The sequence below is a fragment of the Pseudophryne corroboree genome, chromosome 3 (assembly GCF_028390025.1).
Source record: "Pseudophryne corroboree isolate aPseCor3 chromosome 3, aPseCor3.hap2, whole genome shotgun sequence".
NCBI classification, from domain to species: domain Eukaryota; kingdom Metazoa; phylum Chordata; class Amphibia; order Anura; family Myobatrachidae; genus Pseudophryne; species Pseudophryne corroboree.
This window is the reverse complement of record NC_086446.1, coordinates 452,896,344-452,922,617: the sequence shown is the minus strand read 5'-3', so window position 1 is coordinate 452,922,617 and position 26,274 is coordinate 452,896,344. Positions and strand designations below refer to the sequence as shown.

At 43.6% G+C, this 26,274-nt stretch overlaps 1 protein-coding gene across 3 annotated transcripts in view; it reads right to left on the bottom strand.

Annotated features, from left to right (window-relative positions):
- Nucleotides 1-26,274, bottom strand: part of UNC13D (unc-13 homolog D) — a 178,364-nt gene that overhangs the window by 97,131 nt on the left and 54,959 nt on the right. For 2 of the 3 annotated variants that reach the window (XM_063960576.1, XM_063960575.1), the window contains 6 exons: nucleotides 19,292-19,336; nucleotides 17,040-17,108; nucleotides 15,500-15,569; nucleotides 15,290-15,394; nucleotides 13,402-13,491; nucleotides 10,884-10,987 (listed from right to left, as the gene is read on the bottom strand). In XM_063960576.1, coding sequence (XP_063816646.1) covers nucleotides 10,884-10,987; nucleotides 13,402-13,491; nucleotides 15,290-15,394; nucleotides 15,500-15,569; nucleotides 17,040-17,108; nucleotides 19,292-19,336 — 483 coding nt within the window. Of the gene's footprint in view, nucleotides 1-10,883; nucleotides 10,988-13,401; nucleotides 13,492-15,289; nucleotides 15,395-15,499; nucleotides 15,570-17,039; nucleotides 17,109-19,291; nucleotides 19,337-23,824; nucleotides 23,894-26,274 lie in introns of those variants that run through there. The other variant, XM_063960577.1, reaches the window with a different exon arrangement.

Below are 26,274 nucleotides of genomic sequence, written 5' to 3'. Positions count from 1 at the left end.
GGTCCAGAACCCAATGTGAAAGGGTCCAATGCCGGGTCGCACCCAGGAAGAACCCATTTCCAAATCCCGGGTGCGAGCCTGCACTGCGATCTGAAAGCGGTATAACTAAAATAACAGTTTAACTAAAATAATAGTTAGGGTAGACTTAGCTGTGATAACTCTATTTTTCCTAAGTCCACAGTATCCACAGGATAAACATGAGGTAGCGACAGCGGATTGGCACCAATGATCAAAGCTTTCGGCCTCCCAGAATGCAACAGGCCAGTCCTTTATATCCCCGCCTCCTGCTCAGGCAATTCAATTGTTTACCAAATCTCAAGGCAGGAGCATTATAAAGAGCCCTAATCAGGCGAGAAGAACACACATGCACACCCTTCCGTATAAGAAGGAAGAGGTTAGTAGATGAAAGGATCCTCAAATCAGGTGCGTCAGGGTGGGATCCCTGTGGATACTGTGGACTTAGGAGAAATAGAGTTATCAACGGTAAGTCTTCCATAACTATTATTTCTCCTGCAGGGTCCACAGGATAAACATTGGGATGTCCCAAAGCAAATCTAGTGGTGGGGACGCTCCTGATTGGACAGGAGAATCCTTCGCCTGAATTCAGTGTCCTGAGAGGCAAAGGTATCAAAGACATAGGGGTATATTTACTAAGGTCCCGATTTTGACCGAGATGCCGTTTTTTCTTCAAAGTGTCATTTCGGTAATTTACTAAGCAAAAATCTCGGCAGTGATGAGGGCATTCGTAATATTTTGGAAGTCCTAGGAAAAAATCACGAATCAATACACCATCGGTCAAATACGCCTGCAATTTGGTAGAAATCGGTAATTTACTAAAAAGTGCAAATCACAAACACTGCCGACAATAGCCAAACACTGCCGTGCAGAAATACAATTCGTGAAAAAGTGCTAAAAAAAACAGACTTGCTTTTTTATCCCGTGTTTGGATAGGCATGCAGGGATCCATGAGATCCGTGCATGTTTATCAGTGGGAAGGGGATGGGAAAGTGTGTATTTTTTGAAAAAAAATTGCGTGGGGTCCCCCCTCCTAAGCAAAACCAGCCTCGGGCTCTTTGAGCCGGTCCTGGTTGCAAAAATATGGGGGGGGGAATGATAGAGGTTCCCCCATATTTAAACAACCAGCACCGGGCTCTGCGCCTGGTTCCAAAAATACGGGGGACAAAAAGCGTAGGGGTCCCCCGTATTTCTGAAACCAGCACCGGGCTCCACTAGCCAGATACATAATGCCACAGCCGGGGGACACTTTTATATAGCTCCCGGCGGCCCTGGCATTACATAACCAACTAGTCACCCCTGGCCGGGGTACCCTGGAGGAGTGGGGACCCCTTCAATCAAGGGGTCCCCCCCCTCCAGCCACCCAAGGACCAGGGGTGAAGCCCGAGGCTGTCCCCACCATCCAAGGGCTGCGGATGGGAGGCTGATAGCCATTGTGTAAAAAAATTAATATTGTTTTTAGTAGCAGTACTACAAGTCCCAGCAAGCCTCCCCCGCAAGCTGGTACTTGGAGAACCACAAGTACCAGCATGCGGAGGAAAACCGGGCCCGCTGGTACCTGTAGTAGTAGTACTACTACTAAAAAAATACCCCAATAAAAACATAAGACACACACCTTGAAAGTATAACTTTAATACATACATACACACCTCCAATATACACATACTTACCTTATGTTCACACGAGGGTCGGTCCTCTTCTCCATGTAGAATCCATGGTGTACTTGTGGAAAAAATTATACTCACAAAATCCAGTGTAGAAGCCTTTTCTTCTTTTAATCCAGTTGTAATCCAGGTACTTGTCAAAATAAAAAAAACGGACACCCGACCTCGCACTGAAAGGGGCCCCATGTTTTCACATGGGACCCCTTTCCCCAAATGCCAGGAACCCCCTCTGACTTATGTCTAAGTGGGTTCCATCAGCCAATCAGGGAACGCCACGTTGTGGCATCCTCCTGATCGGCTGTGTGCTCCTGTACTGTATGACAGGCGGCACACGGCAGTGTTACAATGTAGCGCCTATGCGCTCCATTATAACCAATGGTGGGAACTTTGTGGTCAGTGGTTGACCGAAAGTAACCTCACCGCTGACCACAAAGTTCCCACCATTGGTTACAATGGAGCGCATAGGCGCTACATTGTAACACTGCCGTGTGCCGCCTGTCATACAGTACAGGAGCACACAGCCAATCAGGAGGGTGCCACAACGTGGCGCTCCCTGATTGGCTGAAGAAACCCTCTTAGACATAAGTCAGAGGGGGTTTCTGGCATTCGGGGAAAGGGGTCCCATGTGAAAACATGGGGCCCCTTTCAGTGCGAGGTCGGGTGTCCGTTTTTTTATTTTGACAAGTACCTGGATTACAAATGGATTACAAGAAGAAGAGGCTTCTACACTGGAGTATGTGAGTATAATTTTTTCCACAGGTACACCATGGATTCTACATGGAGAAGAGGACCGACCCTCGTGTGAACATAAGGTAAGTATGTGTATATGGAGGTGTGTATGTATGTATTAAAGTTATGCTTTCAAGGTGTGTGTCTTATGTTTTTATTGGGGTATTTTTTTAGTAGTAGTACTACAGGTACCAGCGGGCCCGGTTTTCCTCCGCATGCTGGTACTTGTGGTTCTCCAAGTACCAGCTTGCGGGGGAGGCTTGCTGGGACTTGTAGTACTGCTACTAAAAACAATATTCATTTTTTTAAACAATGGCTATCAGCCTCCCATCCGCAGCCCTTGGATGGGAGGGACAGCCTCGGGCTTCACCCCTGGTCCTTGGGTGGCTGGAGGGGGGGGACCCCTTGATTGAAGGGGTCCCCACTCCTCCAGGGTACCCCGGCCAGGGGTGACTAGTTGGTTATGTAATGCCAGGGCCGCCGGGAGCTATATAAAAGTGTCCCCCGGCTGTGGCATTATGTATCTGGCTAGTGGAGCCCGGTGCTGGTTTCAGAAATACGGGGGACCCCTACGCTTTTTGTCCCCCGTATTTTTGGAACCAGGACCAGGCGCAGAGCCCGGTGCTGGTTGTTGAAATATGGGGGAACCTCTATCATTTTTGCCCCCATATTTTTGCAACCAGGACCGGCTCAAAGAGCCCGAGGCTGGTTTTGCTTAGGAGGGGGGACCTTACGCATTTTTTTTTTAAATTTAACACTGATTTTTTTTTAAAAAAAAGTGCACAATGAAGCCCAGCACGGATCTCTCAGATCCAGTCGAGATTCATTGTATTAAAGTCGGCAGTGTTTTACAAGTCACGTAAAACACTGCCTAAAAAAACGAATGACATCGACATCGGTAAAACCGAAAATGCAGAATACGGCAGCTTAGTAAATTAGTCGTACTAAATTCAAAAAGTTGCATATTTACACTTTCGATGTCATTCGTGATTGAACTTTGACCTCAAACGGAAAATTATGAATCTTAGTAAATTTACCCCATAATGTCTAATGAATGTATTAAAGGAAGACCATGTGGCTGCCTTACATATCTGTTCAGCTGAAGCACCACGTTGTGCTGCCCAAGGCGGACCTACCTTACGAGTAGAGTGAGTAGAGACCTTAGCCGGAATAGGGAGATCAGCTTGAGAATATGGTTCTGAAATCGTCATCCGAAGCCACCTCGCCAGTGTCTGCTTGTCAGCAGGCCATCCTCTCTTGTGAAATCCGTAAAGAATGAAGAGAGTGTCTGTCTTTCTGATGGCACTGGTACGATCCACGAAGATCCTTAAGGCATGGACTATTATTATTTATTACTAGTTATTTATATAGCGCACACATATTCCGCAGCACTTTACAGAGAAAGTTTGACCATTCACATCAGTCCCTGCTCGCAGTGGAGCTTACAATCTATATTCCCTACAACATGTACACGCACACACATTTACACTAAGGTTAATTTTGTTGGGATAAAAAACAAATACTCAAGACAAAGGCGCTGAGTGTGGTTTCATATAAACAAAGTCAAATACTTTAGAGTCCGTGAGAGTACTTATGGAAAGAAGACTTCCGCTTCAGTAAAACCTCATGCAGAGATGTCGTATGGATCCTCTATTTCACAGGTAACTCACGATGATATGTAATGGAAAAACAAATGACAATTCATAGTGTAGTAAGTCCAGTACCACTTAGATCTTTATAATCAATTAAGCCAGATATTCAAAGGTAGCATATATTCAAGGGTGGCGTACCCCACTCACAGTGAAAAGAATAAGGCTCCGCACATAAAGGTATCTTTTAAACTGGATAGCAGGGATATTCAATAGTATTGAAAGCGTACCATTACTCACTCAGAATGTGAATCGGATCCTCCTATAGCGGTTTCTTTGAAAAATTCTGCTTCAATCACGAACAAATGAAGTGGATAAAAACTGATTTATTTAAAATTAATTAAAAATATGAACAGGAGACCACACATAACAACTCAGGGGTAGAAGTAACAAAGCCAGTGTTACACCGCCGGCCGAAAACGGCAAACCCAGCCAACGGCAAACGTTTCTCCCCGCAAATGGGGTTCCTTGAAAAAGCCCCATTTGCGGGGAGAAACGCGTTGGAAAGGGTGTAGGACAGGTAGTATCACATAATTACACTTGGGAGTGTAGTCGTGCATTACATCTGGCTGGGTTTGCCGTTTTCGGCCGGCGGTGTAACACTGGCTTTGTTACTTCTACCCCTGAGTTGTTATGTGTGGTCTCCTGTTCATATTTTTAATTAATTTTAAATAAATCAGTTTTTATCCACTTCATTTGTTCGTGATTGAAGCAGAATTTTTCAAAGAAACCGCTATAGGAGGATCCGATTCACATTCTGAGTGAGTAATGGTACGCTTTCAATACTATTGAATATCCCTGCTATCCAGTTTAAAAGATACCTTTATGTGCGGAGCCTTATTCTTTTCACTGTGAGTGGGGTACGCCACCCTTGAATATATGCTACCTTTGAATATCTGGCTTAATTGATTATAAAGATCTAAGTGGTACTGGACTTACTACACTATGAATTGTCATTTGTTTTTCCATTACATATCATCGTGAGTTACCTGTGAAATAGAGGATCCATACGACATCTCTGCATGAGGTTTTACTGAAGCGGAAGTCTTCTTTCCATAAGTACTCTCACGGACTCTAAAGTATTTGACTTTGTTTATATGAAACCACACTCAGCGCCTTTGTCTTGAGTATTTGTTTTTTATACCATTGTTTATTAGGGTAAGGTGGCCCTTTTTTTCCTCAAGTGGCTGCACAAGTGTGTTGGCGCCTTGGGTTTCTGATTATTTGTTTATTGTAATTTTGTTGGGAGCCAATTAACCTATCAGTATGTTTTTGGAATGTAGGAGGAAACCGGAGTACCCGGAGGAAACCCACGCAAGCACAGGGAGAATCTACAAACTCTGCACAGTTTGGGCCATGGTGGGAATCAAACACATGACCTCAGTGCTGTGAGGCAGTAATGCTAACCATTACACAATCCGTACTGCCTCAACTACGTCCAACAATGCATCTCCTGCAGAAAGGTGCGGCCCTTGGAAGGCCGGGACTACAATTTCTTCGTTAAGGTGAAATTTAGACACCACCTTAGGAAGATACCCAGATTTGGTTCTGAGAACCGCTCCATATGGATGAAAAATCAAAAAAGGAGGGCGACATATTAATGCCCCTAAATCTGAAACTCTTCTAGCTAAAGCAATAGCCAGTAGAAAGAGAACTTTAGCTGTCAACCATTTAAGATCCACTCGGGCAACTTGAAGAGCCTTTTAGGACTAAACTTAAGTCCCAAGGCACTGTAGGAGGAGCAAAAGGAGGTTGAATGTGCAGCATTCCCTGGAAAAAAGTTGTGAGAATCCTCTTGCTTTCAGGATGGAAGTTTCAAGAGCCAGTCGATCCAGGTGCTTGTGATAGCAAGGACCCCGAGACAGTAGATCTGGACGTTGAGGGAGTAAGACTGTAGCATCCATCGACATCCTCTATAGATCTGTGTACCAATGTCTTCTGGGCCAAGCCGGAGCTATAGTATCACGGCACCCTTTCCTTGTTTTACCTTTCGCATTATCTTGGGTAACAGGGTAACAGGGCGATTGGTGGAAACACATAGGCCAGACGAAAGTCCCATCTCACTGACTAGGCATCCACAAAGATCGCTCTGGGATCTTTAGTTCTAGACCCGTATGCGGGAACTTTGTTGTTCTAGAGTGACGCCATGAGATCTATCTCTGGTAACCCCCATTTGTCTACCAGAATTTGGAAGAACTCTGGGTGTAAAATTTTTTTGCATGAATGGAAAAATCCGCTTCCCAGTTTAGAACTCTTTGCCTGAATAAGTGCCCAAAGTTCCAATATATTTATTGGCAGGCAATTTTCTTCCTTGGTCCACTGCCACTGGCAGCAACTACTTCCTGACACTGCTCCCCAGCCCTGAAGACTGGCATCTGTTGGCAAAATTTCCCAATCTGATATCCAAAAGGGTCTACCTTTGTCCAGATGGGATGTCTGTAGCCACCAGGCTAATGACCTCCTTAATTACCATAGTCGGCATTTTATTGTCTGATGATAACCATTCCATTTGGAAAGGATCAAACGTTGCAGAGGCCTGGAATGGAACTGAGCATACTCCATCATGTTGAATGTTGACACCATCAACCCCATCACACGCATTGCGGCATGAATAGATACCCTTTGACTGTGTAGCAGCTCCTGAATCTTTGACTGAATTTTGGATATTTTGTTCAGAGGTAGAAATACTCTCTGAAAACCTGAATCCAACATAGCCCCCAAATGAGTCATCCATTGTGACGGAACCAGGGACGACTTTGCCCAATTTATGAGCCAACCGTGTCTCTGTAAACAAGCTATTGTCTGTTGCAGATAACATTGAAGCAATTCCTGAGACTGTGCCAGGATTAATTAGTCATCTAGGTATGGAAAAATCCTTATCCCCTGCTGATGGAGATAAGATGCCATCACTACCATAATTTTGGTGAATACTCTGGGAGCCGTGGCCAGTCCAAATGGTAGGGCCTGAAACTGAAAATGATGCTGGTGGATAGCAAACCTGAGATAGCGCTGATGGGACAGTGCTATAGAAATATGTAGGTAAGCATCCTGGAAATCCAGGGATACCATAAAATCCTCCAGCTCCATGGCCAAAATAATGCAACATAAAGTCTCCATATGAAAATGAGGCACCCAGATGTACTTGTTCAGTGCTTTGAGATTGTGTATCTGCCGTTCCGACCCATTTGGCTTCTGGACTAAAAACAGATTGGAATAAAAATCTTGTCCTCGTTGTGTAGGGGGAACTGGAATTATCACTCCTGACTGAAGTAACTTCTGAACTGTCTCTTGCAAAACCCTGGCCTTCATTTCCACTGAAGATGGGCTGGTACAAAAAAAAGGTTTGAGGAGGGTGTTTCTTGAAAGCAAATGCATAACCGTGAGTTACCGCTTCTTGCACCCAGGCATCTGTGGTAGACTGCTGCCAGATCTGTGCACACTGAAGAAGTCGGCCTCCCACCCTGGGTTCCCCCAGGTGGAGGCCCGCACCATCAGGCTGATGGCTTATCTTATGATTTGGAAGCCGGTCCTTTCGTAGCCCAATGCTTTTTAGTCTTACCAGACTTGTTGGATTGGGACTGTTTGCCATCACCCTTTCCTTTTGCTTTTCCTTGATTCTGAAAGGGCAGAGAAGCTGGAAATCTAGTCTTAAATTTTTGTGTGGAAGGAAACTTCACTTTCTTGGAGTCTGCTTCTGACTCCAAAGTACTGTTTAATTCTTTACCAAAAAGAATATCTCCAGTAAAAGACAAAGACTCCAGAACATTTTTGGAGTCTGAGTCAGCTTTCCATGTACGTAGCCAGACCGTTCTGTGAGCTGCTACTGCTGAGGCTGATGCCTGAGAGGCAATTGTACCATATCCAATGCTGCTTCTTCCATAAATGTTGCCGCCTGTTTGATATGTGCAATATGAGATTTTTGCTCTCTAGATGCCATTGCAAGATCTTCCTCCAATGCATCAGCCCAGGCTGCCACTGCCTTTGCTATCCAGGCTGAAGCCATGGCTGGTCTTATGATTGCCCCAAACAAGGAAAAAATGGTTTTAAGAAAACCATTGATTCTCCTTTCCGTGACATCATTTAATGATGTTGACAGCAGAGGTAACGTAGATTGTCGCACCAGTCTGATGACATGCGTATCTACTTTGGAAGCCACCTCCCTTTTTAAACAGTCCCCAGCTGGAAGAGGATAATTGGAATTCCATTTCCTTGGAATTCTAAACTTCTTACTGAGCGTAACCCAAGCCTCTTGCATAATTTCCATCAGCTGTTCTGACCCAGGAAACTCAGTCCTAACTGTTTTAGGACATTTAAACACAGATGCCTTAGATTTCAACACAGGATCTGCCGCCTCTTCTAAGGTTAGAATGGCTTTCATCGCACTAATCAGCTCAGGTATGTCTACCAAGCAGAGGCCTTCCTCCTCGTCTCCGTATGCAGACCCGGAGTGTGATGAGTCCTCATCCTCCGACGAGCCATCATCTGAAACATGTGTAGACTGTGAAGATGTTGTTTCATATCTATGTAATTTACTTACCACCGGCCTTTCAGGTTATTTTTGTTGAGAGGCTGCCGCTCCCCCTGCTGGATGTAATAAACCCCAAGTGGAAGGTTGCATGTAAGGGTTAACAGGATAACCTATCCCTGGTATAGGAGCTGGCATTATCCACTCAGCTATACTGGATAATGTCTGTGCAAAAGTAGCCCATGGGGGTTCAACTTGAACCTGTGTCTGCCTTGGATTATTTAAGAGGCTTCGGTGAAAGCTAAAACAATTTGCACATAATCCATTTTGAACCAGATCCTGAGAGGTTAACCCAGCTTTGCAAGACAAACATGAAATGAGTGTTGGTGCTGCTGTGGAAAGTGTATTTTCCTTACTGTTGCTGCTCTTAGACATGATAAATAAATCACATACCTGTACAGTGTTAACTACACAATTTGTGACTGTAATCACTTTAAAATTTGTTAAAGTGACACACAATCCGACCCTACCCTGCTTTGCACCAGCACTGAGGATCGGAATACACAGAAAACTGACAGAATTATAGTAAAGTCAGCAATCACACTAGAAATCAGTCACAGATTATACATTAGTATAATAAGCAATATGAGCACATAATCAACTACAAATACATTTCAAGCATGTAGGAGAAACATATTACTGCATTACCTTATATAGGAGTTTTAAATGTATACAGTCACACAGCGAAAGAAACCAGCAGCAATAGTTTACAGACTCATATGCATCAGGCACTTATCTAACTATTCGTACTCAAAGGTAAAAAGAGACTTAGTGCTGTATCACCCGGCTCAGGAGAGTGGGATACAGGGAGACTTCACCCCGCTTCCAGGATCGATCAATATGTTAGCGAATGTTGAGTGGATCCAGATGCTAATAGTGTACACACTCACCCCGTGAATCTACAGTGAACACAGACGCCCAAGTGAACACTGACACACCAGTCACACAGCTGCCTATGCTGTGACTGGGTCCTTTTAGATACACAGATGGAAGCAGGAACTCAGTTCATGGTGGGAAACTCGGAGGAAACTGGTCATTAACCAGGGGGAGGAACGACCAAGGGAGCGTCTGACTCCCCACTGCTGACATCAACCCTAGGGATCACAGCCTCATACAACCCTTGGAGCCTATGATGCCTAGGGCCTAGCGCTGATGCAGCCAAGGTGGCAGCCGTGTCAGTGACTCTTTGGTAGTCTGCTCCCAAAACAGTGCGGCTGTGTCTGTGTTCCCCCTCTAAGCGGAACCGATGCCTTACCACCTCCCCGTGATCCGGCCACAGCCTGCTGGACTTGCTAGTACATCCTACACGGACGCCCGCCGAAACAGCACTGTACACGTGAGTAAGCGTTGTTGCGACTCTTTTTAATGTACGTATAAGACGCTTTTTAGAAAAGATCGCTCAAAAAAAATAGTAAGACTGTAAAAATAAAATGAAAAAAGCAGCCCATTGACCATGGTCCGGCTCCTGCCACACCAAACAAAAAACTGATTTGCCTGAGCCAGGAAGCGGGGATATGGGATCCGGTCTCTAGGTCGACAGTAACTAGGTAGGCACTATCTAGGTCGACCACTATTGGTCGACAGTAACTAGGTCGACGGGGTCTCTAGGTCGACATGTTCTAGGTCGACGGGTCAAAAGGTCGGCATGAGTTTTTCACAATTTTTTTCTTTTTCTGAACCTTTTCATACCTAACGATCCACGTGGACTACGATTGGAATGGTAATCTGTGCCGAGCGAAGCAGTAGTGGAGCGAGGCACCTTGCCCAAAGCATGGCGAGCGAAGCCAGCCATGCGAGGGGACACGGTGCACTAATTGGGGCTCCCGGTCACTCTACGAAGAAAATAACACCAAAAAAACTCATGTCTACCTTTTTACCTGTCGACCTAGACCATGTCGACCTAAAGACCCTGTCGACCTAGAGACCCTGTCGACCTAGTTATTGTCGACCAATAGTGGTCGACCTAGACACCTTCGACCTAGTTACTATCTACCTTCCATACCACACCTGGGGATATATGAACAGGCCCGTTGCATGCTGGGAGGCGGAAAGCTTTGACCGTTTGGTGCAAATCCACTGTCACGTCATCATATCCCAATGTTATCCTGTGGATAACCAGTGGACCCTGCCGAATAAAAAAAACTTGGTGTGTGTGAACTCCTGCATGCAGTTAGGGTGAAGCAGTTTTGAGCTTGATGGACCTTTGGAATCTACATATCCATATGCTACTGTGTATCTGTAATAATAACTATGAACATTCTATAGTGTTACTGGTATTAGAGGACAATGATTGTAACTTACGCAAGTCCCTGATGAAACTCAGACAGGTCCTTCTGGGAAGCATGCAGGTGCAGAATGGTAATACCATGAGGACCGATTTCTCCATTCCATGTGGAACCGGCGGCCTGAGGTTGGAATGAGAATATCCCTGAGTGATGGTATGCTAGAGACATATGCAGTAACTACAAAGTTTAGGAGTCCTTTATAATTTAATGGTACTGTATGTATAGTAGACAGGGCCGGACTGGCCATCTGGCACTTCTGGAACATGCCAGAAGGGCCGATGGGCAGGTGGGCCGCTCAGGTCCCTCAGAGAGCTGGGAAGGCCGCGTGCAGTGCAGCCTCCAGCTCTCTGCTTCAGCCGTCCCCACCAGTCTCCATGGAATGGGGCATGCCGCGAGTCCACGCCCCCCGGACTCGCGGCGTGCCCCTGCCCCCAGCAAGCATCGCCATGGTAACGGGGGCATATCGCGAGTCCACACCACCATGACTCACGGCGCGCCCCCGTGATGAGCGCACGCGCTCACGCTCATGAATGCCCGGGCCGAATTAGAGCCCCAGTCCGTCGCTGATAGTAGGTGATTAATGTGTTCTAAAATATGATAGGATGTGATATGCAAAGAGAAATATAAGACTATGGGGTAAATTTACTAAGATGGGATGTTGTCCATAGCAACCAATCAGATTCTACTTCTCATTTATCTAGCACCTTCAAGAAGATAATACTTGTAATCTGATTGGTTGCTATGGGCTACATCCCAACTTAAATAGAACATCTATTTTAGTTAATTTACCCCTATAATTGTGTTTGTTTCAAGAGCCAGGTGCTATGTTCAGGTAAATACAGCAGGTAAACAGTCGGTTCCTATGGCTGACATACAGAGGTGTGTCATTGTTTTTGGTGCAGAAGGACCCAAGGAAAAAAAAGACTCATATATATATATATATATATATATACACACACTTGTATATGTACATATATTATATAGTAAACAATAAATGTTTAAGACAGGTAGCAATTATAGCTCTCCCCTCTCCTATGGTTATTGTATGCAATTTAAATGACCATATAGCTATATCTCTGCTGACATAGGTCACGTCACAGCTGAGCAGATGAGCAGCTGAAGTGATAAAACAATCCTGTTCTAGTTGAACTTTGCCTTTTCTGAATTTCCGGATTGTTTTTCTCATGACTGTCGGGATATATGTACTAAGCCTAGGAGAGTGATAAAATGGAGACAGATAAAGTACCAACCACTCAGCACCAAACGGTCATTTTTCAAACTCAGCATGTAATATGACAGTTAGGAGCTGATTGGCTAGTACTTTATCTCTCTCCACTTTAGCTCTTTCCAAGACTTAGTACATATGCCCCTGTATTTTTTATGGCTATTTAAAGTCATACTTCTTTTTGCAACCATTGTACTATTACATTACATCTTGCATTTTGCATTATATACTATATGTTCAACAATGCCAGGTGAGACTTGATTTATAATCAGTATACAGAGTGCAATAGAAGTTCCCAACCATGGTCCACTATTTTTAAGGCTAGCCATACTTGAACACAGGTGACTTAACTGGGTATGAGTCTTTGGAAAGACACAACTTAGGTCGACAGTCATTAGGTCGACCATGGAAGGTCGACATGCATTAGGTCGACAGGGACAATAGGTCGACATGGTCATTAGGTCGACATGTACTAGGTCATCATGGGTTTTTTGACTGTTTTTGGCGTAATTTTCTTCGCAAAGTGACGGGGAACCCCAATTAGTGCACTGTGTCCCTTCGCATGGCTCGCTTCGCTCGGCACAGGTTACCGTTCCAATCGTAGTCCACGTGGATCGTTAAGTATGAAAAAAAAAATGGAAAAAATAAAATAAAATTTTAAAACTCATGTTGACCTTTTGATCTGTCGACCTAGTACATGTCAACCTAATGACCATGTCGACCCATTGACATGTCAACCTAATGCATGTCGACCTTTAGTGGTCAACCTAATGACTGTCGACCTATACTGTGTCGACCTAACGACCGTATCCCAACTTAATTAGTACCTCGGTTATTTTGATTTAACCATCTGTGCTCAAGCATGAATATCACTTAAACCTGGACTATTGGTGTGCCTTGAGGACCAAGGTTGGTAAACACTGGTGTACACTATGGGGTAGATGTAAGAAGGCTCGATATGGGGGAGAAGCTGTATCAGTGCCGTTTGTGCATTGATACTGCTTCTCTCCCATGTATGGTTGCGGGGAAGTGTGCTCAGTTACAGGGGTGCTATGCGCCATTATCCATATCGGCACTGCTATCTGTAAGATAGCAAGGCATTATGCAGGGGCAATGTATGAACGGTCAGTTTCACTGACTGTTCCGACACCTGCAGCTATCGATTTCGACAGCTTCAGGTGTTGTTGCCCATACATCCCAGCATGGACAGCGCAATGGCGTATCATGATATACTGCCGTTTTGATCAGCCGCAATGATATCGGGGCTAATTGAATATCCCAAAGTCTGCCTTAATTATTTTTTTTTTACCTTGTGGCAAGTGATCTCATGACGTACAAACTGCTGTAGTAGCTGGCGGTGGACGATGTAGCTGGGATTCCTGCTCAGCATTGTTGCTCTCTAGAAGTACATAAAGCAGAGAACACTAGTCAAAAGCCTGTGTAGAGAAGACAACATATAATATCATGTTGTTATGTCAAATCTGTCTAAAAGGAACATAACAGTGCTTCTCAGAGGACTATTTACAGATACTTACAAGCAGTGCAAAAGAATGCATAGCAATTCATGATAGAATTCAGTGAAATCCTTAAATAATCACCAAAACCTCCTTCACACACTCTCTAACTACTAGCCCATGAGGTATAAAAGTACAAGAGTCCATCACTCATTTTATATAATGTATCATTATTATTATTAATATAATTTCCTACTTGCAAGTGATCAATAAGGCTTACAAATCAGTGCTATTGCCTTACTGTGTTATCAGGGACTTGAGCCCCACACATATAATATTTATTAAACCGATTGTTGATGGTTGTATGCTGTATGATAACAGCATCACAATCATGGCTTGAATAAGCAGTAATCTCCATTGTATACTATAGTGTAAGATGTAACTCACACTGACTTATTATTATGAGTCACAGGGGTAAATTTACTAAGGTCCCGATTTTGACCGAGATGCCGTTTTTTCATCAAAGTGTCATCTCGGTAATTTACTAAACTCAAATCACGGCAGTGATGAGGGCATTCGTAATATTTGGAAGTCCTAGGAAAAAATCACGAATGAATACACCATCGGTCAAAACGCGGCTGTTTAAGTATGAATCTCGGTCATTTACTAAGAAGTGCAAAGCAAAACAAAACAAAACACTGCCGTGAAAAATTACAACTCGTAAAAAAGTGCTTAAAAAAAACAGACCAGCTTTTTTTATCCGTGATTGGATAGGCATGCACGGATCCATGAGATCCGTGCATGTATATCAGTGGGAAGGGGTGGGAAAGTGATTATTTTCTAAAAAAAAATTGCGTGGGGTCCCCCCTCCTAAGCATAACCAGCCTCGGGCTCTTTGAGCCGATCCTGTCATACAGTACAGGAGCACACAGCCAATCAGGAGGGTGCCACAACGTGGCGCTCCCTGATTGGCTGAAGAAACCCTCTTAGACATAAGTCAGAGGGGGTTTCTGGCATTCGGGGAAAGGGGTCCCATGTGAAAACATGGGGCCCCTTTCAGTGCGAGGTCGGGTGTCCGTTTTTTTATTTTGACAAGTACCTGGATTACAAATGGATTACAAGAAGAAGAGGCTTCTACACTGGAGTATGTGAGTATAATTTTTTCCACAGGTACACCATGGATTCTACATGGAGAAGAGGACCGACCCTCGTGTGAACATAAGGTAAGTATGTGTATATGGAGGTGTGTATGTATGTATTAAAGTTATGCTTTCAAGGTGTGTGTCTTATGTTTTTATTGGGGTATTTTTTTAGTAGTAGTACTACTACAGGTACCAGCGGGCCCGGTTAATGATAATGTGCAGAATGCAAGTTTTCACCTCTTAGGTTTACCACAAAACCACTTTGTGGTTTAACCTCATGTACCATATGGCTCATATTTAACATTGCCATGAGAAGACATCAGGACTGTCATTGCGTGTCTTAAATATTTTGAATCTACTGTTCACTTCCCACAGAAGTCTAAATGGAAGGTGCAGAGGAGCTCCCATTATAAGTATAAAGATGAGATCTCAGGGGAAGCTGGGAATTGATGCTTTTCACAGTGAGGAAAGGAAAGGCTGTGCTACCTGCCAGAGAGTCTCCCTGTAATTGTGCCCTTTCACCTCTCATTTAAAAAATCATGATAGAACACTGAAAAGTCATCTGAGAAGGTGACACTTTGCTTATATACCATGTTCTCACCTTTTTGTGTGTAAGAAGGAACTGCAAGTGGCACTGTCCTCTTTCTGGATAAGTTTCTGTCCGAGGTTCTAGATGATACCAACGGTCCTCCTTACACTTTAGATCCTGAGCACGGATAATCACATATCTGACTTAATTTATGCAATATAACGATTTATACATCCCTTCTGCATGTATATGCAAATAATATTTTAGTCCCCATGCTCTCACCCGCAGTCGCAGAACCACATTGCCTAAAAAGTCATCTTGACCTTTGTCCTTACGAGCATCTTTAAATATCCTGAAAAACCAAGATGAATTTGTAAGCCATGGAAGACAGTAGTAGAAAATGCAGACTGTTAACTGGGTAACTTTTTAGGTAGGAGAAGGGCAAAGAGTAAGATGGTATAGGGAACAAGTAACTATTGTATAATGTGCCTTTACATATGTGGAAATGCTATGCAGGATCTCAAGGCAAAAATACTATACCTCACCCATCTTTATCACCTTCCATATACATGCACATAGAACACTGGACACAGCTTGACAATTCTCTACTACCCATATTTATTGATCTTTGTATTCTCATGACAATAGATAAATATATAACCAAGTGGCCTATTTACTAAGCCTTGGATGTAGATAAAGTGGACGGAGATAAAGTACCAGCCAATCAGCTCCTAACTGCCATGTCACAGGCTGTGTTTGAAAAATGACAGGAGCTGGTTGGTTGGTACTTTATAACCATCCACTTTCTCTCCATCCAAGTAAGTAGACCCCATAGTTAGTTAACTGAAATCATTTTCAAATGAAATTCCAATGAATCAGATGAAAGGTAGGCAAAGTATTCTTAACAATAGCTAAAATTAGTAATCACATAGCTACATCCTGCTTTCCTTCAGAGAATAAATGGCACTTTATAGAAATTCACTAATCAGGGCTGGGATGATAGGTAGTTCTGCTGTACAATATATAGATGACATTTAGAAGAAAACTATAAGAAGAGTAGCTAAAACAACATAAACAACAGTCTTCTCTGGATATTTCCAGTAACCTGCACTGAGGAAGCCAAACAAGACACAAACAGATGATGAGTTATGATGATGAGTTAACGCATCCTGAGTTATGATCTCAAAAACATCAGACACTACCCATTCTATTCTACTTTGGGGAGTAGCTTATTTAAAAAAAAAAAAAAAAAAAACAGGAGAAATGGTGCAATAAAAACACATACCTCCCAGCTGCCCTATGTTTACAGTGGAAATACACTGTCATCCTTATTATCTGCATTGGTGCAAGAGATCTGACTGAAATTGAATGGCTCACTGCACACGCTCACCTCTGAATATCCCCCAACTCTGTCTACATGCCCACTAGCACTCCCATGTAAACTCACCATTCCCACCCAGTAATGCCCATTCAGCTGTAATTGAGTAGCAATTGAGATGCAGCAGACTCAGAACTGCTTGGAAACGCTTTAAGTTGCACAAGGAGGCCGTGATGCATGTTCAGGTTGCTAAATATCACAACATCCTTTGAAATTCAAAATTGTATGCAAGTCAGAATTAGGCCCAACGTGACTCGTCCAAGGTCCTGAGAATGGCATGCCTAAGTCAGCTGGCATATGTGCTTCAAGGTGTTTTGCAAGGTTTTATGTATTTGGAAGACTAGTTATGTGTGTGTTAGCATCTAAGGAAGCATGATAGGACACATGTCTTGTGGAAAGCCTTGAGGTTTATGTTGTCAGATAAATAACGATTCAAATCCTCACCTCTTCAATCCATGCAAATCCGTGAGCTCCCCCAGCTTTGATCTGACAGATTCCACATCATCTGAGTCCCTGTGCAATTAGAGTAGGAGACAAGGTAGACAGGATTATGGCATGAAACTCACAGAACAAAACATGAACCGTAGGAAGAGGACATGATCCAAGACACACTGTAGAGGGGGCAACACCTCATCTTGAATGATACAAAAAGTTTGTCATTTAATCAGTGACTTTAATATCAATGCTAGACAACCAAGCAGAAGTCTAAGCATTCTCTACATACTTCAGAGTTCTTGAATTTAGAATGGGTGCGTAATAATATCTCCATGTTCTGGTCACTTCATTGTATTCCTTTTTGGGTGAATGCAGCCAAACAACACCCAAAGGTCCTATGGGACAACTGGACCATAGTAATTTTATATTCCTTTCAAAAATTTCTGTCCTTGCAGCCTCCTGCAAATTCAGCTTGTTAATATATTAAAATAAATGGTAGGCTGTCAATATGAAACATAGCATCCTTGATGTAGTATTGAGAAGGCAATACACAGGGAGGGGTGCACCTACTTTAGGGGTAGTGGATCAGTGGTTACTGCTCAATAATAAAGCGAGGAGCAGCCCTCAGGGGCTGACAGATTACATTTTTAATGAAGCAGAGGATGTATCCTTATGATTAAGTGTGAATTCTTTACATATTTTATGGTCATAATACCAAACAGTTGTAATAGCCTGGAAATCCTACATGGTAAGTTTAACCAATCACACCAGACCTCTCTTCTTGGAGTAGCAACTCTTTCAGCTGTGCTAGCAACAACATTAAACAACAAACATTTTCCTATGATACTTGGGAGCAGATGTGAAGAAAAATACACCACACAATAAAAAAATGTGAGTGCAACACCAAATGAACCCATTTTCACATGGGACCTCTTCTCTCACAAAGTCATTGAGTACGTTAACGAGAATGTGTTAATTATACTTAATTATAAAAATTGGAGCAACCTTTAAAAGGTGGTAACCAACAAATTAGACTCCCTTGTACTTGGAGTATCTGCTGTCATCAGGGCAAGAAACAATTTAGTAGGTGAGCTGGTGATGGGCTCCTCGTATAGGCTGAATGAAATAATCAGAGGGCTCTACATTCCTTACACAGTACACATCTAGGATCACCGCCATTTTTTAATCTCTTCGACCATACACATATAATGTACAGCTGCACTTACAAGCAACATATTTTTGTTTATTAGTAATCATTTTGAATTCAAATCATATAATAATTTACGTTTATCAAATACATATTGTATTAAATGTATTAAAAGATGATCTGATATCCAGGCAAATTGCAGGGAGATAAAATGTGCGATGACACGTAATGTAACACGTTGCTCAATGACGGGCATCATTTTTGGTTAGTAATTTGACATTGCCAGGCTGTACAAGTCTATGCTTAGTTTAGCCACAGCTAAAGTTATACCAAAAACAACAACAACAATACATCTATAGAAAATACTATAGCTCGTACATATTCATCATCAATGTGATAAAGCTACTACATTTGGGCCCTCATTCCGAGTTGTTCGCTCGCTAGCTGCTTTTAGCAGCCGTTCAAACGCTAAGCCGCCGCCCTCTGGGAGTGTATCTTAGCAGAAGTGCGAACGAAAGGATCGCAGCGCTGCTACAAAAAAAAATTGTATAGTTTCTGAGTAGCTCCAGACTTACTCCAAGCTTGCGATCACTTCAGACTATTTAGTTCCTGTTTTGATGTCACAAACACGCCCTGCGTTCGGCCAGCTACGCCCGCTTTTCCCCAGGCACGCCTGCGTTTGTATCTGACACGCCTGCGTTTTTACACACACTCCCCGAAAACGGTCAGTTACCTCCCAGAAACACCCACTTCCTGTCAATCACTCTGCGGCCAGCAGTGCGACCGGAAAGCATTGCTAGACCTTGTACGAAACTGCATCGGCTTTTGTGAAAGTACATCGCGCGTGCGCATTGAGCCGCATACGCATGCGCAGAAGTGCCGATTTTTGCCTGAACGCTGCGCTGCGAACAACGGCAGCTAGCGATCAACTTGGAACATACACGTTTTTAGCAGCTCAAAGACTTAGAATATTTTACAGACAATATAATTATAAACACCCCCCCCCCCCCCTCCACCATCACCCCATACTCCACCTTCTATTTGCAGTATCTGAAAATCAAATTTACATTCTATCAGTGTCAAACTGATTACTGACAGATCCATCAGCACTCACCACATGTCCATCTGGAACCATGCATGTTCTATGTCGTTCACTTCCCTGAAACATAAATATATATATAATAGCAAGTTATTAAGATTGCTTTTATTTTTCAGTAGAAACACAGAGCTGCTCTCGCTCATGGTTATAAGGGACAGGGCATATTTTATTTCATACTTTCTTAACAGCTTTAAACAAGATTTTTTTACTTAAAAGGAGGGTGGGCATTGAGATAGATTTTGGGACCATGTTAATGATCACAGCAGTTTGCCCCCATTCCCAGGGAAGGGCTCTCAACATTTGGCCCGGGCATAAACCCAAGAAAGTGTCTCAGGCTCTGCTAGCAGAGCGCTGGCATAAGCAAAGAATTCTAGCTGGCATGAGCAAAAGAGAAAGAATTCTACCAACTGCTCTTAAATATAGTGAGTATTGTATGGACTGATATATAATACAGAAACCATCCTCGTGCTGGGTGGCAGTTTTTACCTTAAATGGGAAAGTAAGCGGTATGACTTTACCTTTTGCCCGTTAGTAGTGCTATTTCATTATTACACGGGGGTGATGACATTGGGAGACTGGTACATTATGGGTCATATTTTGGTGGCCACAAAAGCTGCAAGCCTCCTCGGCTGTGGAGGGGTACTGAGAATAAGATACAGAATCTGAGACAGTAGACTGTAAATAGTCTTCCTCCGTCCACATCACTTCTTATATAAAGGTTCAGATGGAGAGAATACAGAGCGCAGGGAAGCTCCTCCAAAAATAGTAAGACGATAGATCTTAGCAGCCTAGATTCCCCTCAATCTAATCCTTGAGGTTTGAACCTCTATCCTTTTTTTGCCATGCTCTCCTCCCTGGTATATACTACATATAAGTACTGCATAAGTGCGCACCTTTAGAAATAGAATGTATATTTCACTTTTTGTTGGTTTATGCATTGATGCTACATTTCATGTGTTTTGGTACCTATCCTGATGTAAGTGAATACGTTGTGAACCCCTTCCCTGGGCCTTGGCCCACCCTGTATTTTTATCCAATGGTTCCCTTTTTTTCTGTACTCTTTTGTGACTTGTATGTAAAAATTTCAATATAAAAAACGAATGTAAAAAATAGGATTTTAATAGCTACCGGTAAATCCTTTTCTCGTAGTCCATAAGGGATATTGGGGAATCTAGTAGGATGGGGTACAGACGAGGTTCAAAGGAGCCAGTGCATTTTAAATGTCTTCAACTGGGTGTGCTGGCTCCTCCCCTCTATGCCCCCTTGCACAAGCAGTTATAAGTAAAAACATGCCCGAAGGAGAAAGGACATATATAAGAGAAGGAACATGATAACAGAAATGGTGGTGAGATTTACACACCAGCACACCACTAACATATAACAACCAACAACAGCTGGTAACAACAACAGCAACAGCTGAACAGATAACCATAGAACAAGAACCTGCAGAGAAGTCCACGCACTGAGGCGGGCGCCCAATATCCCTTATGGACTACAAGAAAAATCCTATTTTCTCTAGCATCCATAAGGGATATTGAGGGAAACTAGTATGATGGGGATGTCCCAAAGCTTCCAGAACGGGCGGGAACCTGCGGAGACTGCTGCAGCACCGCCTGCCCAAACTGGGTATCCTCTTTGGCCAGGATATCAAATTTGTAGAACTTCACAAAAGTGTTCTTCCCCGACCAGGTAGCAGCTCGGCATAGTTGCAAGGCCAAGATTCCATGGGCAACCGCAGAGGAAGAGCCCACTGATGTAGTAGAGTGGGCCTTTAGAGACTTAGGAACACGTAAGGCTGCTGACACATAGGCCTGTTGAATAGTAAGCCTAATCCAGTGAGCAATAGACTGCTTTGAAGCAGGGCAACCCTTCTGTGCATCATAGAGCACGAGCAAGGAATCCGTCTTTCTGACCTGAGCTGTAAGCTTGACATATATCTTCAAGGCATGCACAGCATCCAATGCCCCCGGAAGAGCAGAAGCGTCAGACCGGACGGAAACACAATAGGTTGATTCAGATGAAACGCAGAGACAATCTTCAGCAGGAACTACTGTCTAGTTCAGAGCTCCGCTCTGTTCTCGTAAAAGACCAAGTAGGGACTTTTACACAATAAGGCCCCCAATTCTGAAACACATCAAACAGAAGCCAGGGCCAGTAACATCACCATCTTCCACGCAAGGTACTTGTCTACTACCGTCATCAGAGGTTCAAACCAGGAGGACTTTAAAAATTTCCACACTACCTCCAAATCCCAGGCTGCCGCAGGCGGCACAAAGGGAGGTTGTATGTGGAATACCCCTTGTAAGAAGGTCTGAACTTCTGGCAACACTGCCAATTTCTTCTGAAAGAAAATGGAGAGAGAGGAAATCTGGACCTTAATGGAACCCAGACGTAAGCCCTTATCCACACCAGCCGGCAGGAAACGAAGGAAATGTCCCAAGTGAAAATCTGCAGGCGGATACGTGCGGTCCTCGCACCAAGAGACATATCTCCTCCACATATGATTATAGTGTTATGACGTCACAGGTTTCCTGGGCTGACCCCTGGTTGCAATAACCTTCTTGGAAAGGCCCTTGTGAGCTAGGATGTTCTCCTCAACCTCCATGCCGTCAAACGAAGTCGCCGTAAGTCTGGGTAGACAAACGGTCCTTGTTGAAGAAGCTCTCTTCTGAGTGGTAGAGGCCAAGGGTCTTGGACGGACATGTCCAGAAGAACCACGTACCATGCCCTCCGAGGCCAATTAGAATTGCCTGGACACCTTGATTCCTGATTTGCTTTAGCACTCTTGGGAGCAATGGAATCTGAGGAAACAGGTAGACCAGCCGCTACGGCCAATGCGACGCCAGTGCATCCTCTGCCCTTGCCTGAGGGTCCCTGGTCCGCGAGCAATACCAGGGAAGTTTCTTGGAGAAGGAGATATATAATGAAATAATGTATATTTAAATTAACCTTTGGGAACCCCAATATTAGTGTTGTCTTGAGATAGACCTTGTTTTTCTCTGGGGGTGCAGCCCTAATACAACCAAAATATGCAACAAAACAGAGAGAACTAGAAAAGCGGTTATCGAGTTGGGCGCACTAATCTAATTTATTGGATTATATTATATAATAAAATTTAGCTTTTATTGCTTGGATTTATTCTAAAAGAGTCCCAAAATAACAAGACATATACAGCGAAATATATAGAAGGTAAAATATTACACATACAAACATAAAAGTGATAAAGACTGAAATATGTAAGTGTTGAAAGATTTTAAAAAAGCAGAGCCACCACTATAACTCTGCACCAATGTATTTTGATGATTGAAAAATGACAGTTATGAGCTACTTGGCTAGTACTTTATCTCCATCCACTTTATCTCCATCCAAGGCTTAGTAAATAGACCCCTAAGTCTCTAGAAACAACTCTCTATAGTGCTCCCTGTCTGTATTGTATATAATTTACTATGATGCTATATGTTTGTTGCATCTGTCCTATAATGTCCTTTAATTGTATATCTATCAATCACAACACAGTTATTTCTTTTTCTCTAGCATCCATAAGGGATATTGGGGGAAACTAGTACGATGGGGTATAGACGGGATCCAAAGGAGCTAGTGCACTTTAAATTTCTTCAACTGTGTGTGCTGGCTCCTCCCCTCTATGCCCCCTCCCACAGGCAGTTTGTACCAAACTCATTACTATGTATTCATTACTGTCCCTTACTGACACTGTGCTATATCAGCGTTAATTTAAATAATTCCTCCTGCGTTGTTAGTGTTATGGGAACGTTGGTTAATAAGATGGATTCTTTAGCAGCTTGCATCCAGTATTGTAACCCAAAATATCGGTCTTTGTGAAAGGCTGGCTGTAGTATATATAGATTTTAGGGTAGTCTCTATCTTTCGATCCCCAGGATCCTTCATAGTAAAGGAGCCCGGGGCAGGCAGCACCACCTTCTTAGACAGGCGAGAGACTGAGATATCCACCCCAGGGGGTTCCTCCCAACATTTTCTACCTTGAGGTGCAAATGGAAAAGTGCGCAAAAATTTTTTGGACACTTGGAATTTTTTGTCTGGATTTTTCCAGGCCTGTTTGAATAAGTCATCTAACTCTGGAGAATCAGGGAAAGTGACATTGGGCTTGTTTTGCACAAAGACAAATGACTGCTGTGACGCAGTGTCCTCTAGAGGGAGCTTTAACACATCTGAAACAAAATCACCAAGTAGGCGCACGGTACCAGTGATGTTGATAAAAACACAATTTATTAACATAAAACCAATAACAAACTGATTAAAAGACACAACACTACACAGAGCATATAACTGAGGTATTATACCTTATAGTTCACACATAAAGTGTATAAATAAGTGAAAGGGACACTAATATGCAGGAGAACCCGTCTCTGTAAGATAGGGTTAATCTCTCACATTAATTCCATATCAGACAGTTTAAATGAAAAGGAAGTCCTGTAAACTGATGTAATTAGCGTTTGTGACCATAAAGGTGTCCAGATTTAAATAGTGTTTCCTTGGAGCAAAATAAACCAGCCGATTAATGTTACTCACTGAGACGTAATGATCTCTTGCTGTACGGGATAAATGGTTAAGAAACCGCTTGTTATCACCCTGTGCATGGGTGAGACATCCGTCAGCGGTATATTCAGATGAAAGCCACTTCTTTCTGTGCAGCACCAGTTGCCTGTATTAGATCACCATACAGATCCTCCAGCTTGCTGAGCGACGCCCGGCCGGGCAGGAGGTAACAATGTTCCAAATGCAAGGAGAGTTAGAGTGGAGTGATTGAATCACAGGCTGGATCATTCACCGGTAACTTGTAACAAACGGCTGAAAGTGATGGATGTCGTGCTCCGTGGGACTTTAACACATCCCTTATAGCCAAAATGAGGGGTTCAATACCCTGAGTAGAATCGGGATCCCCACTAATGGGATCCAGGTCATCCCCATCATCTTGAATATCATCATCTGAATCTGATAGCAGAGCAGGTAAACCACGCTTCTGTGGACCTGCATGAGAGGGAAGGGAGGGGGGGGGGGGAGCTGTGCATCTGCCCTAGCAGCTAAATCTGCAACAGCTTGTTGGAGTAGCCGAGTCTTCTGTACATTAGCAGTGAGTTGGGAAAACATATCTAACATCATAGTCTTAAGAGACCCTAACCAGTGGGGCTTTGGACCCTCTCCCCCAGTCCCTTCACTGATTTGTGAATATTGTCTGCATTGTTCACAGGATACAGAATCATTAGATAATGGAGAGAATCTGGTGTGACATACACTGCACAGCTTGTGTTTACCCATATTTCACAGTAAGCACAATAACATACACATAGACAGTGATAATGCATGCCTGCCCTACTGTATGTGAGAGGAGACACAGATGAGAGAGGACACCAGCACACCCCGAGCTGCACAGCCCCAGTGAGGCTGTCAGCTTTCTAAAAACAGTAAACACTAGCAATTTAAGTCCTACAGAGGATCAGGATAGTGTACACAAGCGGCTCTCCCCCTTTGCTACACCCTGTACCAGTTTTCCAACGTGTCTTGTGAGGCAGGAAGCGTGGTGTGTGCTGTAGATGGCTGCTGTAAGCAGAGGAAGGCGCCAAAATACCTCAGGTCCCACTCTGTTAGCCCCGCCCTCTCTAATGGCGCCAGAGTTATAATGAATATTTATACTGGCATATTCTCCTTCATAGCTTAAAACATCACAACAAGTGCTAGTCAAACCGTTTGTGCCAGTTCTATATGGGGGATCTTAGCGGGACACCCCAGGAGGGTCCCGTACACCGCGCCCGTGGTCAGCCGCACTTTGAACCGGGGGACTTCCCTAGCGGGGCCCCTGGTTTGTACTCACCCCAGATGTCACCTTTAGGCAGCGTTAGGGGTGTGCGTCGTGCTGCGGCTGTGACAGCCAAGGCGCAGTGCCCCGCTGAACAACAACCACTCAGGACAGTGGTCCTGTAGCGGAGAAGCGGCTCTGCACCTCGTAAGGTCGGTGACCGTCTCCCCCCCTAACTCCCACGGTGCAGGTATGCTGTTGCCCAGACAGCATACCGAAAATAATAAAAGTTTAAAATGAAATTGGAGCTCAGAGATGTGCATCCTCTCCTGAGGGCACTTTTTTCTAAACTGCCTGTGGGAGGGGGCATAATGGGAGGAGCCAGCACACCCAGCTGAAGAAATTGAAAGTGCACTGGCTCCTTTGGACCCGTCTAAACCCCATCGTACTAGTTTCCCCCAATATCCCTTATGGATGCTAGAGAAAAATAAATAACTTTGTTGTGATTGATAGATATACAATTAAAGGACATTATAGGACAGATGCAACAAACATATACCATCATAGTAAATTATATACAATACAGACAGGGAGCACTATAGAGAGTTGTTTCTAGAGACTTAGGGGTCTATTTACTAAGCCTTGGATGGAGATAAAGTGGACGGAGATAAAGCACCAGCCAGTCAGCTCCTAACTGTCATTTTTCAAACACAGCCTGTGACATGGCAGTTAGGAGCTGATTGGCTGGTACTTTATCTCTGTCCACTTTATTTCCATCCAAGGCTTAGTAAATAGACCCCTAAGTATATAGTGCTGACTTTGTTCTGGCAGCCACTATATAATATACACACACAAATGTCTTGTGACTATACAATGAGGACGGACCAACAATTCTCTGCTGGCTTTTCATTGCAGACCACAGTTCTCTGGCTACCATGCAATGCAGTGCCACCCCCGTCTGGTGGCTTTACCATGCAACTCATCTCCATAGACACACACAAGTTTCTGATTACTTTAACATGTGGATTGTATTACCTCTCTGCTGTGTTTATAATGTAGACACTCCTGCAAATCTCAGGTGGTGACACAACACAGACATCAGATCTATGGTTGTAACACATTATATACTCAAATAGGTCACTTATCTCTACTTAAGCACTATGCAGTCGTCTGTATGGTGGAGAGGAAACATGACTGTCATACCAAGCAGAGGGCACTGTAACTG